Here is a 13,794-nt window from a genome sequence, read left to right as displayed (position 1 = left end):
GACGTGGAATCTTCCCGCACCAGAGGTCAAACATATGTCCCCTGCATTGGCAGGCAGATTCTTAACCAGTGGACCACCAGGGAAGTTCTTAGTATTCTTTTTGTAGTTTATCTAAATTGGTAGATGTACATCTGGTTTATTCATTTTATTGATAATTAGTCTGTTTTGTGAATAATCTACAATTTATTCAGTCTCCTGCTGATGAATATTTAATTTTTTTTCCAATTTTTCATTATTATAAACAATTAGGCAACTAACACATGTGGATCTGCTTCTTTTGTTCTGAAAGAATACCTGTATTTTAAAAAAATTTTTTGTCAGAGTAATGCATATAGATGGTGATTGCAGCCATGAAATTAAAAGACGCTTACTCCTTGGAAGGAAAGTTATGACCAACCTAGACAGCATATTAAAAAGCAGAGACATTACTTTGTCAACAAAGGTCCATCTAGTCAAGGCTATGGTTTTTCCAGTAGTCATGTATGGATGTGAGAGTTGGACTATAAAGAAAGCTGAGCACAGAAGAATTGATGCTTTTGAACTGAGGTGTTGGAGAAGACTCTTGAGAGTCCCTTGGACTGCAAAGAGATCCAACCAGTCCATCCTAAAGGAAATCAGTCCTGGGTGTTCATTGGAAGGACTGATGTTGAGGCTGCAACCTCAGCATCAGTATTTTGGCCACCTGATGCGAAGAGCTGGCACATTTGAAAAGACCCTGATGCCGGGAAAGATTGAAGGCAGGAGGAGAAGGGGATGACAGAGGATGAGATAGTTAGATGGCATCACCAACTCAATGGACATGAGTTTGGGTAAACTCTGAGAGTTGGTGATGGACAGGGAGGCCTGGCATGCTGCGGTTCATGGGGTCACAACTGAGCGACTGAACTGAACTGAACTGAATGCATATAGACTAGCGTTCCCCAGATACATATTACTTATGTGTATATGCTTTTGTAGGCTTCCCAGTCCTACCTCTCCTTCTATATATATATATATACTTGTGTATGTTTGTGTAAGTATTGTGTAATTGATGAAAGGGTTTGAGTTAGACTAATGGTATTTGTATGTTGGTTGCATGGATTGAGGGGGTATGACCGGAAGATAAGTATTTTTTTGTTATATCTCTTAAAGGTAAAGAGTCCCCAGGTGTTAATTTTGTATGAGTGCCATCTTTTTAAAAATATGCATCTTAATAATTTCTTTTCATTTTCTAGTTTTATGGGCAGAAATGACAATATATTCCTGAGAAGTGGTGGTTCTAGAGATTAATTTTTTTTTATATATAACAGCTTTAAAATGTACAGTCAGGACTTCCATAATGGTCCAGTGGCTAAGAATCTGCCTGCCAATAGAGGGGACATGAGTTCCATCCCTGGTCCTGGAAGATGTGGAATCTTCAGAGTAACTAAAAGCAACTGAAGCCCATGTGCCCTAGAGCCCATGCTCTGCAACAAGAGAAACCGCCACAATGAGAAGCCCACACCCTGCAGCTAGAGAGTTGCCTTGGCTTGTGCACAGCAGTGAAGACCCAGTGCAGCCAAAAATAAAATGAAAAAAAGTTTTTTTAAATGTATAGTTGAATGATTTTTTTAGTGTACTTACTAAAAATTGCAACCGTCACTACAACCAACTTTAAAACCCAGAGCGATGGGATGGGGAGGGTAGTGGGAGGGGGGTTCAGATGGGGAACACATGTAAACCCATGGCGGATTCATATCAATGTATGGCAAAAACCACTACAATATTATAAAGTAATTAACCTCCAACTAAAATAAATAAATTAAAAAATAGATAAATATATAAAATATCTTTATCACCCCAAAAAAGAAACCCCATACCCATTAGCGGTTACTACCTAGTCCCTCTTCCAGCTGTTGTAACCACAAATCTACCTCTGTGTCTTTGGATTTTCCTGTTCTGGACATTTTATATAAATGATTTGTGCAGCGTATGGTCTTTTGTGAGTAGTGCCTTTCACTTAGTATAATGTTTTCAAGGTTCATCTGTGTTATAGCATGCCATTAGTACTTCATTCCTTTTTATGACCAAGTAATATTCCATTGTATAGTTAAGCCCCTTTTGTTTATCTTCAGTAGTTAGTGGACATTTGGATGTTTCTCCTTTTGGGCTATTAAAAATAATAATATTGTCAACATTTGTCTACAAGTTTTTAGGGAGACCAAGAGTGGAATTGCTGGATTATATGATATCTATGTTTAACATTTTGAAGAACTGCCAGATTATTTTCCCGTGCACTTGCACTGTTTTACATTTCCACTAGCAAAGTATGAGGGTTCCAATTTTTCCACATCTTTGTCAACGTTTATTATTTGCCATCTTCTTTTTAACCATCCTAGTGTAAGTGGTATCTCATTGTAGTTTTGATTTGCACTTCTCTTATGACTAATAATGTTAAACATTTTGCCATTTGTTTATGTCTTTGGAAGTATATTTGAATACTATTTAAAGCTTTTGCTCATTTTTAATTAGGTTATTTGTCTTTTTGTTGTTGAGTTGTAAGAGTACCATATATTTTACTATATGTTTTTAAGTATTGCTTTGTTTGTTTGTAAGACTAATTTTTCCTGCTCTTGTTGGAAGGTCCTGTCCAGAATGCCCTGATGTCTTCACAAGTGTCAGTGAGCCAAGGGTATAATTCTCACCTTCCAGGATCCTACCCTCATCTAATACCAGCAAAGACCTTGAATCCAGTCTCCGGACAGTCTAACTCTGGTAGTTCCCAGACTGTTTCTCCATTAAGTAATTATCAGGGACCTGGACAAGCTCTTTATGGACCACCTGTGGCTTCTCATCCAGTGACACCTTCACTCCGTAGTGGTCCTAGTCCCCAAATGCCACTACCTACTTCTCAGAACCCAGCTGCTACACCAATGCCTTCTGGTAGCTTTCTTCCTGGAGCCAGTGTATCATCACCTTCGAATTGGCAGTATAACTATTTGTCACAGACAAACCATTGTCCTCGTGCGTCATCCCAACCAACCATGACTGGGAATACAAATTTGATGAGTCCTCAATATGTTTCTTCTGGAGATTCTTCACTTCAAAACAACATCATAAAATCAGGTAGAGTTCTTATAGGAGTGCTAGAAATGGGAAATTTTTGCTTATTTTAAATGTTTAAATTACTATTTCAGTCTTAAAATCATATGGAAGACTGTTTATTTTTTTGATCACTGTTAATCTTTAGATTATTTCTGTAACTTTTGGGTTAAGTTCAAATCATGATTGTTTCTGCTTTGCTTCTTTCCTTTGAAGATATTATCTGAGTTTCTTTGGGTCACCCATGAAATTTTAGGGTTTCAGGTATATGTGCAGAATCACTTCCTTGAGGACTGGCCAATACTTACATTAGCAAGGTTCCATCTTGTATTCTAGGGAAGCTCAATCCCTGTGGTCTCTCTTTGGACTTGATCTAAGGCTTGGCTTATCTATTTGTTAAGGCACAGACAATTTTTGACTCCAGAAATCCAAGAATCCTGGAGGGGCAGTGAAAACAGACTTACTTTTGGAGTGAGGAGTTCTATTGAGCACATCTGTGGTCAGAAAGCCATGCACAGAGGTTTATCCCTATGTTTTTTTCCCTAAGGTTTTATAGCTTTAGTTCCTACGTTTAGGTGTTTGATCAATTTTGAGTTAATTTTTGTACATGGTGTTTTTAGTGAAAGTTGCTCAGTCATGTCTGACTCCTTGTGACTCCATGGACTGTATAGTCCTTGGAATTCTCCAGGCCAGAATACTGAAATGGGTAGCCTTTCCCTTCTCCAGGGGATCTTCCCAACCCAGGGATCGAACCCAGGTCTCCTGCATTGCAGGCGGATTCTTTACCAGCTGAGCCACAAGGGAAGCCCAAGAGTACTGGAATGGGTAGCCTATCCCTTCTTCAGCGGATCTTCCCGACCCAGGAATTGAACCAGGGTCTCCTGAAATGCAGGCGGATTCTTTACCAACTGAGCTATCAGGGAAGCCCATATGGTGTTAGTAGGTAGGGATTTAACTTTATTCTTGTGCATGTGGATATATAGTTGTCCTAGGACTTTTTGATTGAAAGTGTGTTCTTCCTCCCATCAAATGATCTTGGCACCCTTGTTGAAAATAAAGGTTATGTTGATCATAAATGTAGGATTTATTTCTGGACTTTGAATTCTGTTCCATTGATCTGTGTGTCTATTTTTATACTGTTACCAAACATCTTGATTACTGTAGCTTTATGGTAAGCTTTGAGTTTGGAAATATTGACTCCTTCAACTATTTTTTTTCCCCAAGATTGTTCTGTCTGTTCTCAGTCCCTTGGATTTCCTTAAGAATTTTAGGATCAGCTTGTAAATTTTTGGAAAAAAAAAAAAAAAAAGATAGCTGTGATTTGGATAGAGATTGTTCTGAATCTGTACATCAATTTGAGAAGAAAGCTATGTATTCTTGGACTCACTTTGATCATTAAATCTTTTTAACCTCATTGTTTGGTCATATGTGGTTCAAAAGTAGGTTCAGTTAACCATTTCACTATTCCTTTTTTATTTATTTTTTTACTATTCCTTTTTTGCTATTAATTCAGATTCTGTTTTTTTTTTTTTTTTTTTTTTTAATTTTATTTTATTTTTAAACTTTACATAACTGTATTAGATTTGCCAAATATCAAAATGAATCCGCCACAGGTTTACATGTGTTCCCCATCCTGAACCCTCCTCCCTCCTCCCTCCCCATTCCATCCCTCTGGGTCGTCCCAGTGCACCAGCCCCAAGCATCCAGTATCGTGCATCGAACCTGGACTGGCAACTCATTTCATACATGATATTTTACATGTTTCAATGCCATTCTCCCAAATTAATTCAGATTCTGTATTGGGATCTGCAAATTGATTTTGTTCAGCAGACATCCTCAAGGAAATGAACTAGTAAAAGTTTTCAAGTGAAATGGTATTATCAGTTGTTACCTTTTTATGTTAATATGTATTTTCTGCATCTAGATACTACATGTACTTCATGCATTTTATAGTTTGTTAACTGTTGAATCTATTTTTCTTAGCCTCTTGACTAGCCACTAACCTTGGTGAATGCATTTTGGTCTTGTAAAGATTAAGGGTGCCTCTAGAAACTTGGTTTATTTGGAGAGATCTTCTGACCCATCATTGTTAGAACCAAAATCCTTCTGATTATTTGTATTCTTATTTATTTGACACTGTGAGTGAGCATTAATCATTTGAAATTAATGAATGTTCACTTCTTAATTAAGAATTGTAGATAACATTTATTGAATATTTGTTATTTTCCAGCATTTTACCAAACTTGAATGTGTGTTATCTTATTTAATTTTTATAGCAGTGTGTTTTACAGATAAGAAATATGAGGCTTGAATAATTTGCCCAAAGCCACAAGAAAATAGGTTAGGGAAAAGTACTATTTAAAAACTATTTGGGGGACTTCCTTGGTGGTCTAGCGGCTAACATTCCATGTCCCCAGTGCAGGGGACCCACATTCAATCCCTGGTCAGGGAACTACGTCCCACATACCACAACTAAAGATCTCACATGCTGCAACTAAGACCTAATGCAGCCAAATAAATAAATATTTTAAAAATAAATAAATAAAAACTATTTGGAAGAAAGTGTAGCCTCTCATTAAAAAGCATGTGATCAATAATCTGAATTTTTTTTTAGCTATACCAGAAGGTAGACCACCCTGAGGTGCCCCCAGGTAGAGCACCTTGATTATAGCACAGATGTGGTGACAGAGATGTAAGGAAGTGCCAAAATTTAGGAAGGTTTCTGTGTAAAAGAAGCATATGACTGCTAAAAGAACTATATGACTGCTCTTCTCTTTTCTTAACGAGACCTCAAAAAATTCCCTGATTTTTACCTCTGTTTTTTCATCATTGTTGGTAGGTGCCTGATTGTTTGATCTCAAAATTGTGTCTAAGTTATGTAAAATATATAGTTCACATATTAAAATTCTCTAACTTTTTCTATTCTTATAGGCCACCTTTTAGCATGTAATTAGTTTTAGAGATCTCAGAAGCCAGATTCTGAAACTCTAGCTATTGGTGTTCTAAATAAGAGTCATTCAGCGTGAAAAAATAATGTCTATTTTATGAAACGTAGCTTATTCTGGATTCAACAGTATTCCTCTTAAGCTGTGAAAAAATCTCAATAAGCTCACATGTATTTTGTTAAATATTAGATTGTTACATCTTTGTAGCCAGATGTATCATACATTCTTGTTCATGCTGAGTTGGAAATGTACCTTGCCCTTTTGTTCCTTTGACTGGTCTCGATTCTTCGATAAGGGAGTTCCATGGCAGTAATCTTTATCTTCACTTTTGAGAACAGGGCACTGACTAGTCTTGTTGGAAGATCATTTTTCAGTTTGGTTCCTGAGTTGGGAACATCCCCTGGAGAAGGGAATGGCTACCCACTCCAGCATTCTTGCTTGGAGAAACCCATGGACAGAGGAGGCTGGCGGGCTCCAGTCCATGGGGTCACAAAGAGTTGGGCATGACTGAAGCGACTTAGCACTGGAGAATTCAACAATGTTGAAGAGACACTGAAAATTTTCATATTTGGTGTCCTTATTCCTTCAATTTTATAAAACACAGAATATATTAAATTCAGAGGATAAAAAAAAGTATAATGAAAAATTAAATCACATGTATTTAATTAGTAGTATTTTATCTACTTTGTAGACTGTTGCTCCTTTTTGGCAAATGAGAAGTTGGTTGTGGGTTTTGGAACTTTCCATATCACACAGAATTTCCTCAAGAGTAGAACTTACTATCTATCCTAAAAGAAAATTGGTGAAATTGAGGCAGTGAGATACTGGTAGATACAAGGACAAATGCCATGATGTTTTTTAGTTTAGTTTGATGGATACTTTTAAGCATCTTGGATAGCAGTGTTTCATAAGGTTTATACATAAACTTTGGATCATTTCCTGATTTTTAAGCCTAGGGAGTATTCTTAATATAGGAGTAAGTCATTATTGAAAGTAACCTGCTTTTAATTATTACTAGGTAAACACTAAACAGTGTATACATTTATTATCTAATATTAACAGGTTATACCACCAATAAAAATGAACCAAAATGAAATAAAACTTGGAGAATTTAGGATAACCAGAATACTTCGTAGTTTTAGAAAGCTATCTAACCCTAATTGATGGTAATCGAATGGGCTATATTGATAAGTACTCCATAAAATTTTATTCATGTTTATTTCTACTGCAATATTTGACATGGCTTGTTGAAGCTCTGTGACCAGTTAATGAAAAATTAAGCAATAAACAGGGCATTGTGTCTACTGTATAAGTGATTTGATCCTGACTTTATATTGCTTTAACAATTGACAGGTAAGAATTATGGTGGCCTCCCAGGTGGCACAGTGGTAAAGAATTTGCCTGCCAGTGAAGGAGACACAGGAGACTCGGGTTCGATTCCTCAGTTGGAAAGATCCCCTGGAGTAGGAAATGGCAACCCACTCCAGTATTCTTGTCTGGAGAATTCCATGAACTACAGTCTATAGGATTACAAAGAGTGACACAACTGAGCGACTGAGTGCGTGTGTGCACACACACACACACACACACATTAACACACAAGAATTATGGGAGGAAAGATTTGGAAATGTGTAAAGTAATCTGGGAAGTTAACTTATTTGTAGTAATTTGTTGGTTTATAATGAAAATATAAATTTGGAAGTTATTTAGATTTGGTAAAAGGCTGTTTGGGCCTTTTTCTTAAGTTCTTAAGTGACATGTGAAAAACCATTGTTTCCATAGGGTCTGCACTGCCCTTAGCGAATCCACCTCTGCCTACTACTTTTCAACCAGGAGCTCCTCTTGGCCCCCCTCCAACTGGAGGACCACCTCCAGTGAGGGCCCTTACTCCTCAGAAATTGACACCTAGAACTGTGCCCCAGCCCTCATTTAATTCAACTAGCAACCAAGAAGGTAAGCAGGACAAAAACCAAGTCAACTCCTAAAGTTTTGACTCAGGGTGGAAGGATTAATATTATCTGAATTTTGTGCATTCAAGCCATATTTTTTCAGAAAATCTGGTTGTTTTGGTTTGAGATGCCCCTTAGGAATTTAGGGTTTAAAAAAATTACTCAGTTTTCCTTTTCTGTATTCTGGGCTGTGGACTAGCCTTTGGGATCACTGTTAACTTTTTTTGTTACTGTGCAGATTTTAAAAATCATGGCTATAAGGTTACGTATCTCTTGGTAGAGGGAGGTGAGAGGGGGACTTTTGCTTTTCTGGACATGATGTTGAAGCTATATTTTTAATACATCGGCTCTTTTTTGTGGAAGCAGGTTTTTGATTGCCACCGTTACTGTTAACAAACTGCCACTATTAACAAGCATTTATAAGCCTAAATAAAAAGTAAAATGTAAAAACATTTTCATGTTTTACAGTTTTAAACCATTATCTTCAGATGTAACTTTAAAATACAAGTTTATTAACTTAAAATGTTTTGTAAAGTAAGAAACTGGATTTTAGGAATAATATAACCATTGTAACAAGATTGGAAATAGGAAAACAGATGAAGGGGGGGAAAAGCCACTGCCCATATTCTATGACTCAGTACAATCAATATTACCATTTTTGTATTTTCTTCTACCATTTCCTTTTTTTAGTATTGTTAGTAGGGAAAAAAACTGACCTGTGTATAATTTGAAAAGGATCGTGTTAACAGTGAGTAACAAAATGATAAAGTAATGTCTTACATGTTAATTTTGAAAATCAAGCTAGAATAAGTATTTAAACTTTTAGCCAACTAAAAATATGCTCAGGGCTTTCCTGGTGGCTCAGTGGTAAAGAATCCACCTGCCAGTGCAGCAGACATGGGTTTGATCTCTTGGCTGGAAAGATCCCACATGCCACACAGCAACCAAACCTGTGCACCACAACTACTGAGCCTGTGCTCTAGAGCACAGGACCTGCACTGCTGAGCCCGCATGCCACAGTTACTGAAGCCCACACACCCCAGAGCCCATTTTCTGCACAAGAGTAGCCACTGCAGTGAGAAGCCCTCACACAGCACCTGGAGAGTAGCCCCTGCTTGCTGCAATTAGAGAAAAACCTGTGCAGTAACTAAGACCCAGCACAGCCAAAAGTAAATAAATAAAATAAAAATATGTTCAGTGTTTTTGTTTGTTTCTACAAGATTACCAAGATTTTCTATTAATATATCAACTCATGGGTAAAGTCGTGGTGGTCTTGAGAATTGGAAAAGAGTTACTAACTTTATTGAAGTCATTAAACTTATCTATTTGGTATTAAAATGACTGTTTAAAGTTAACACATTTATTTGTAGGTGCTAGAGGTGATGCTATTCACTGATTTGATTTCTTCTATACCTGAATTAGAGCTAATAAATTTTAGTGATAAATTATTATTATTAGTTTGCTGGACTAAAGCAATTGTTCTAATTACTATATATCACTTTAAAGTTAATTCCAGATTCTACTCTGTTCTATATTTTTTTTAAAGGTTTTTACCCTCATAAATAGTGTATCTCATCCTTATTTATCCTCATTCTTCAATAGTATTGATTTTGGTGACTTAGTGTAGTGTGTACTGTTCCTTAGAAGTTTTTATTTTTTTATTTTTTGATGTTAAGAACTCTTTATATGCTTGTTGGTCTGCACCATTTATCTTAACCACAACAAAAATTACTTTATATTTTAAAACTAAAGTCACTCTTTAAAGCTTCTCTGCTCTTGGGAAAGTCTCTCTCTTATATCAACTTGAGAAGCAAGTAGGCTGTGCTTACAAGTACCTTCATACAGACTGCCTTCCTTCTAAAACAGCTGCAAAACAGAAAGCCCTAAAGCCTTGCTGCTGCTGCTGCTGCTAAGTCGCGTCAGTCGTGTCCGACTCTGTGCGACCCCATAGACGGCAGCCCACCAGGCTCCTCTGTCCCTGGGATTCTCCAGGCAAGAACACTGGAGTGGGTTGCCATTTCCTTCTCCAATTCCTTAGAAGCTTTTAATGCTGCTCTTGCAACTGGTAAAACTTTCAGATTGTATATAATTTTATAAACTCCACAAAGTACCATTCTTTTTAGAGGTTTATAAAGTTATTTGGAACTTTTATATATTTTGTATATTTAGAATCTTATATTGTTTGAAATTTTTATTTCAACGTGACATTTCCTGAGGTGTGGTTTAAGCTATTTGTCATTTGGGACATTGTTATAAATTTTAAACACTAAATCAGATCTTGCAGAAATTGTAATACTAGTCCTAATTTAAATATTGTTAATAAACTTCCTCCTTAGGTATTATATCAAATACCAATAATGGATCTATGGTGGTTCACAATAATTATGATGAAATTGAAGGCGGTGGCTTCTTGGGTGAGATGCTATGAAAGTTTTTTTTTTTTTTTTTTTTTAATATGTTCCTGATAGAAAACAGAGAAGAAAATAATTAGGTCGTGCAATGGTATCTCCTGTTAGCATTTTCTGTCTGTATGGATTTAGGCTTTTTGTTAGGTTCCCCCCCACCTTTAGAGTTGGGATTATGGGCTTTATTATTATAATGTTATGACTATAGAATACTTTTATCAGTTAGATCTATTTAAATTTATCCATTTGAACATTTATTATATTTTAATTAAAGTTGTTTTGAATTAAAATTTTAGTCTGAATACAATGTTTAGTACATGACATGAGAGTAAATTAAGTATACTGAACTTAACCTTTGTGTGTTTATAGCTATAGACCACATTAGCTAGATTTTAATCATTGCTCACTTTGTTATTAGTGTTTGTTTTATTTTACAAAATTGATGAGTTAAAGTATTAAGTTACCCAAAGGATTTTGGAGTTACAAATTTAATGGATCTATATGTTGATTTAAAGTACTATGGAGTGTAAAATAGATCTTAAAAGTTACCTTGTTTCTAGCAACATCACAGCCTACTACTAAGAATCCCACAATGAGCCGAAGTGTTGGATATTCATATCCCTCCTTACCACCTGGTTATCAGAACACAGCACCACCTAGTACAACAGGAGCAGGACTACCACCCTCTTCCTTGAATTACCCAAGTGGTCCACAGGCTTTTACTCAGGTATACCTTTTTTTTATAACCTGTATTCTGCTTTTTGATTTAAACTATATTCACCTGAAAACATTTTAGGAAGGTACAATGAACATTTTTTTACCAAATGATAATGATAATGAGTATTTCATAAGACTTTTGTCCTGTTACATGTCTCCAGAACCAAAAAAATTGACCAGGAAATTGAGATTACAGTTTTGTTATTAATATATGCTTCTCTTTTCAGTGGAGGACATTGTAAAGGCTACTTACTGTGAAGTTATATTTCTTTAGACTCCTTTAGGTGCTAATCATTTAACTGCAAGTATGAGTGGATTAAGCCTACATCCAGAGGGGCTAAGAGTTATCAATCTTCTTCAAGAAAGAAACATGCTTCCATCGACACCTTTGCAGCCTCCAGTTCCAAATTTGCATGAAGATATCCAGAAGCTGAATTGTAACCCAGAGTAAGGCTTCAAACAGTACTTATTCAATATGACATTTTACTTGTTCTAAAAGGCTTCCAGATTTTTTTTGAGCTTCATGTATTTTGAGCAAGCTATGCAGGTATATTAATTTATGAAAGTAGTCTGCATACACAAAACAGTACTTTGTTAGTTGCTTACTTAATATTTGAAATGTTCTAAGTAAAGAAATCAAGTTGTAATGCCTGATCTGATAGTTGCTCTTATCAACTCTAATGGGACTATGATATTCATTATCATTATGGTGGCTCTATTATATTTTCAAAGTCCGAAGTATGGAGATTTGATTCTATATAATCCTTTATTTGCTATCATTTTAAATTATTTTTCATAGCAAACATAATTATAGTATGCTTTTCTCTACTAAATTTGGTTGTGAGTTTAAGTTCATGAAGTTTTTAAGATATGAAGACTTTCTGATAAATTGAATTTGTTATTTTTAAACAGTCTTTTTAGAACCTAATACAAAACTGAACTTTCAGGTAATACACATAACTTTACATTTGCAAATTTGGGTTCAGTTCAGTTCAGTCGCTCAGTCATGTCCGACTCTCTGCAACCCCATGAACTGCAGCATGCCAGGCCTCCCTGTCCATCACCAACTCCTGGAGTTCACTCAAACTCACATCCATTGAGTCGGTGTAATTCCAGTGCAGTCTAGATTTATATAAAGAAAAAGTAAGTCCTTTGATAGTCCAGACTGTCTTATGCACAAGCTGAGAAGAAACTGTTTTGTTATATAAAATATATTATTTCTGAATAGGATTTAAATATTTAGAAAGGATAAAATTGGTGAGAGCCTGTTGAAGTACTTCATTTATAATCTGATCCAGTGTTACAATGTGTACCTTTTAAATCTTCTGAAAATTTTTTGTTCCAAACTAGTCATAGTAATAACTGATAGATGATTTTTACTTTGATACAGGTTATTTCGCTGCACACTGACTAGCATTCCTCAGACTCAGGCCTTACTGAATAAAGCCAAACTTCCTTTGGGACTGCTGCTTCATCCTTTTAAAGACCTAGTGGTATGTTTTATTAGTGAAAGTAAATGTGGAAAATTATCTTAGTGGTAAGGAATCTTTTACAATAATGCAAGAATTTTGTTTGAGCTGTCTTTAGAAATTTGACTATTGACGACTTCCTTTATTTGTATTTCAGTCAAAAAGATTATTATCAAACACTTTTACAATGAGATAAACATATTGTTGAAAAATTCAGGAGGTACTGAGTAGGATAGATGTACTGAAGAAAATAAATGAACCATAGTATTTTTTTTAAAGTTGTAAATTGTTTACCCATTAAAATGCTTTACCCATTCTCCCAGTTCTTCTATTCTTGGAGTAAAGTCTGTTGCTTTGAGAAACTGTTTCTCAAAAAAGGAAGAAAAAAAAAAAAGGCCTTCTTTTGTCCTAAGGCTTTAGGACCTTGACATGTGACCACGTACATTTGAGTTAATCAGTACATAAGTGAAGTGACTTTCCCATAACCAACCTCCTTTTGGTAATAGGATTGTATTGCATTTATTGATTTTTGATTTTAAGACATTAGATCTTTTAATATGTAGGATAAACTTTAAATAGCATAATTGCCAAGTCAAATAAAACATTTAAATATGATTTAAACCATAACTTAGTGATAGTTCTGAGAACTTAGTAACCTGTTAATGTAACATGAAGCAACTTCTTAATAATTTGATTGATTTTTTTTTTAGAATGTCGATCAATCCTTCACCATTCATCTCAGAAATACATTGTAAATTTACTATGTTGAATTTGCAGTGTCAGCTTTTTTAAATCAATTTTTATTGGAGTATAGTTGCTTTACAGTGTTGTATATGCGATGTAAACTTTTAATGAGAAAATAAATACTTTTTAAAAGGCAAAATTTAATGAGAATAGTCTCGGGGAAAATCACTAGGGTTTAAAAATCAATACATGTCAACTACATAATATTTTGTGTGGCAGGTTGGACACATTTTTTACCGTAGTTTTTCCTCGAAAATTATAATATTGCAACAGTTATATGGATTAATTGCTTTACCCTTAGACATGATGATTACTGTCTTTAATAAATTAGTTGTGTTTTTTTTTTGTTTTTTTTGTTTTTTTTTTTTACAGCAATTGCCTGTGGTTACCTCTAGTACAATTGTGAGATGCCGTTCATGCAGGACATACATCAACCCTTTTGTCAGCTTTCTTGATCAAAGGAGATGGAAGTGTAACTTATGTTACCGAGTTAATGATGGTATTT

General features: G+C 35.4%; 1 protein-coding gene across 3 annotated transcripts in view; it reads left to right on the top strand.

The window, feature by feature from the left end:
- SEC24A (SEC24 homolog A, COPII coat complex component) overlaps window positions 1–13,794 on the top strand; it is a 74,157-nt gene that overhangs the window by 24,172 nt on the left and 36,191 nt on the right. For 2 of the 3 annotated variants that reach the window (XM_006042790.3, XM_006042792.4), the window contains exons 2-8: window positions 2,602–3,084; window positions 7,788–7,958; window positions 10,291–10,368; window positions 10,920–11,086; window positions 11,351–11,523; window positions 12,467–12,569; window positions 13,662–13,788. In XM_006042790.3, coding sequence (XP_006042852.1) covers window positions 2,602–3,084; window positions 7,788–7,958; window positions 10,291–10,368; window positions 10,920–11,086; window positions 11,351–11,523; window positions 12,467–12,569; window positions 13,662–13,788 — 1,302 coding nt within the window. The remainder of the gene's footprint in view (window positions 1–2,601; window positions 3,085–7,787; window positions 7,959–10,290; window positions 10,369–10,919; window positions 11,087–11,350; window positions 11,524–12,466; window positions 12,570–13,661; window positions 13,789–13,794) is intronic. The other variant, XM_044947647.1, reaches the window with a different exon arrangement.

This window comes from Bubalus bubalis, chromosome 9 (genome assembly GCF_019923935.1).
Source record: "Bubalus bubalis isolate 160015118507 breed Murrah chromosome 9, NDDB_SH_1, whole genome shotgun sequence".
NCBI lineage: Eukaryota > Metazoa > Chordata > Mammalia > Artiodactyla > Bovidae > Bubalus > Bubalus bubalis.
The sequence above is the reverse complement of the archived record's forward strand: the minus strand, read 5'-3'. Positions and strand labels throughout refer to the sequence as shown.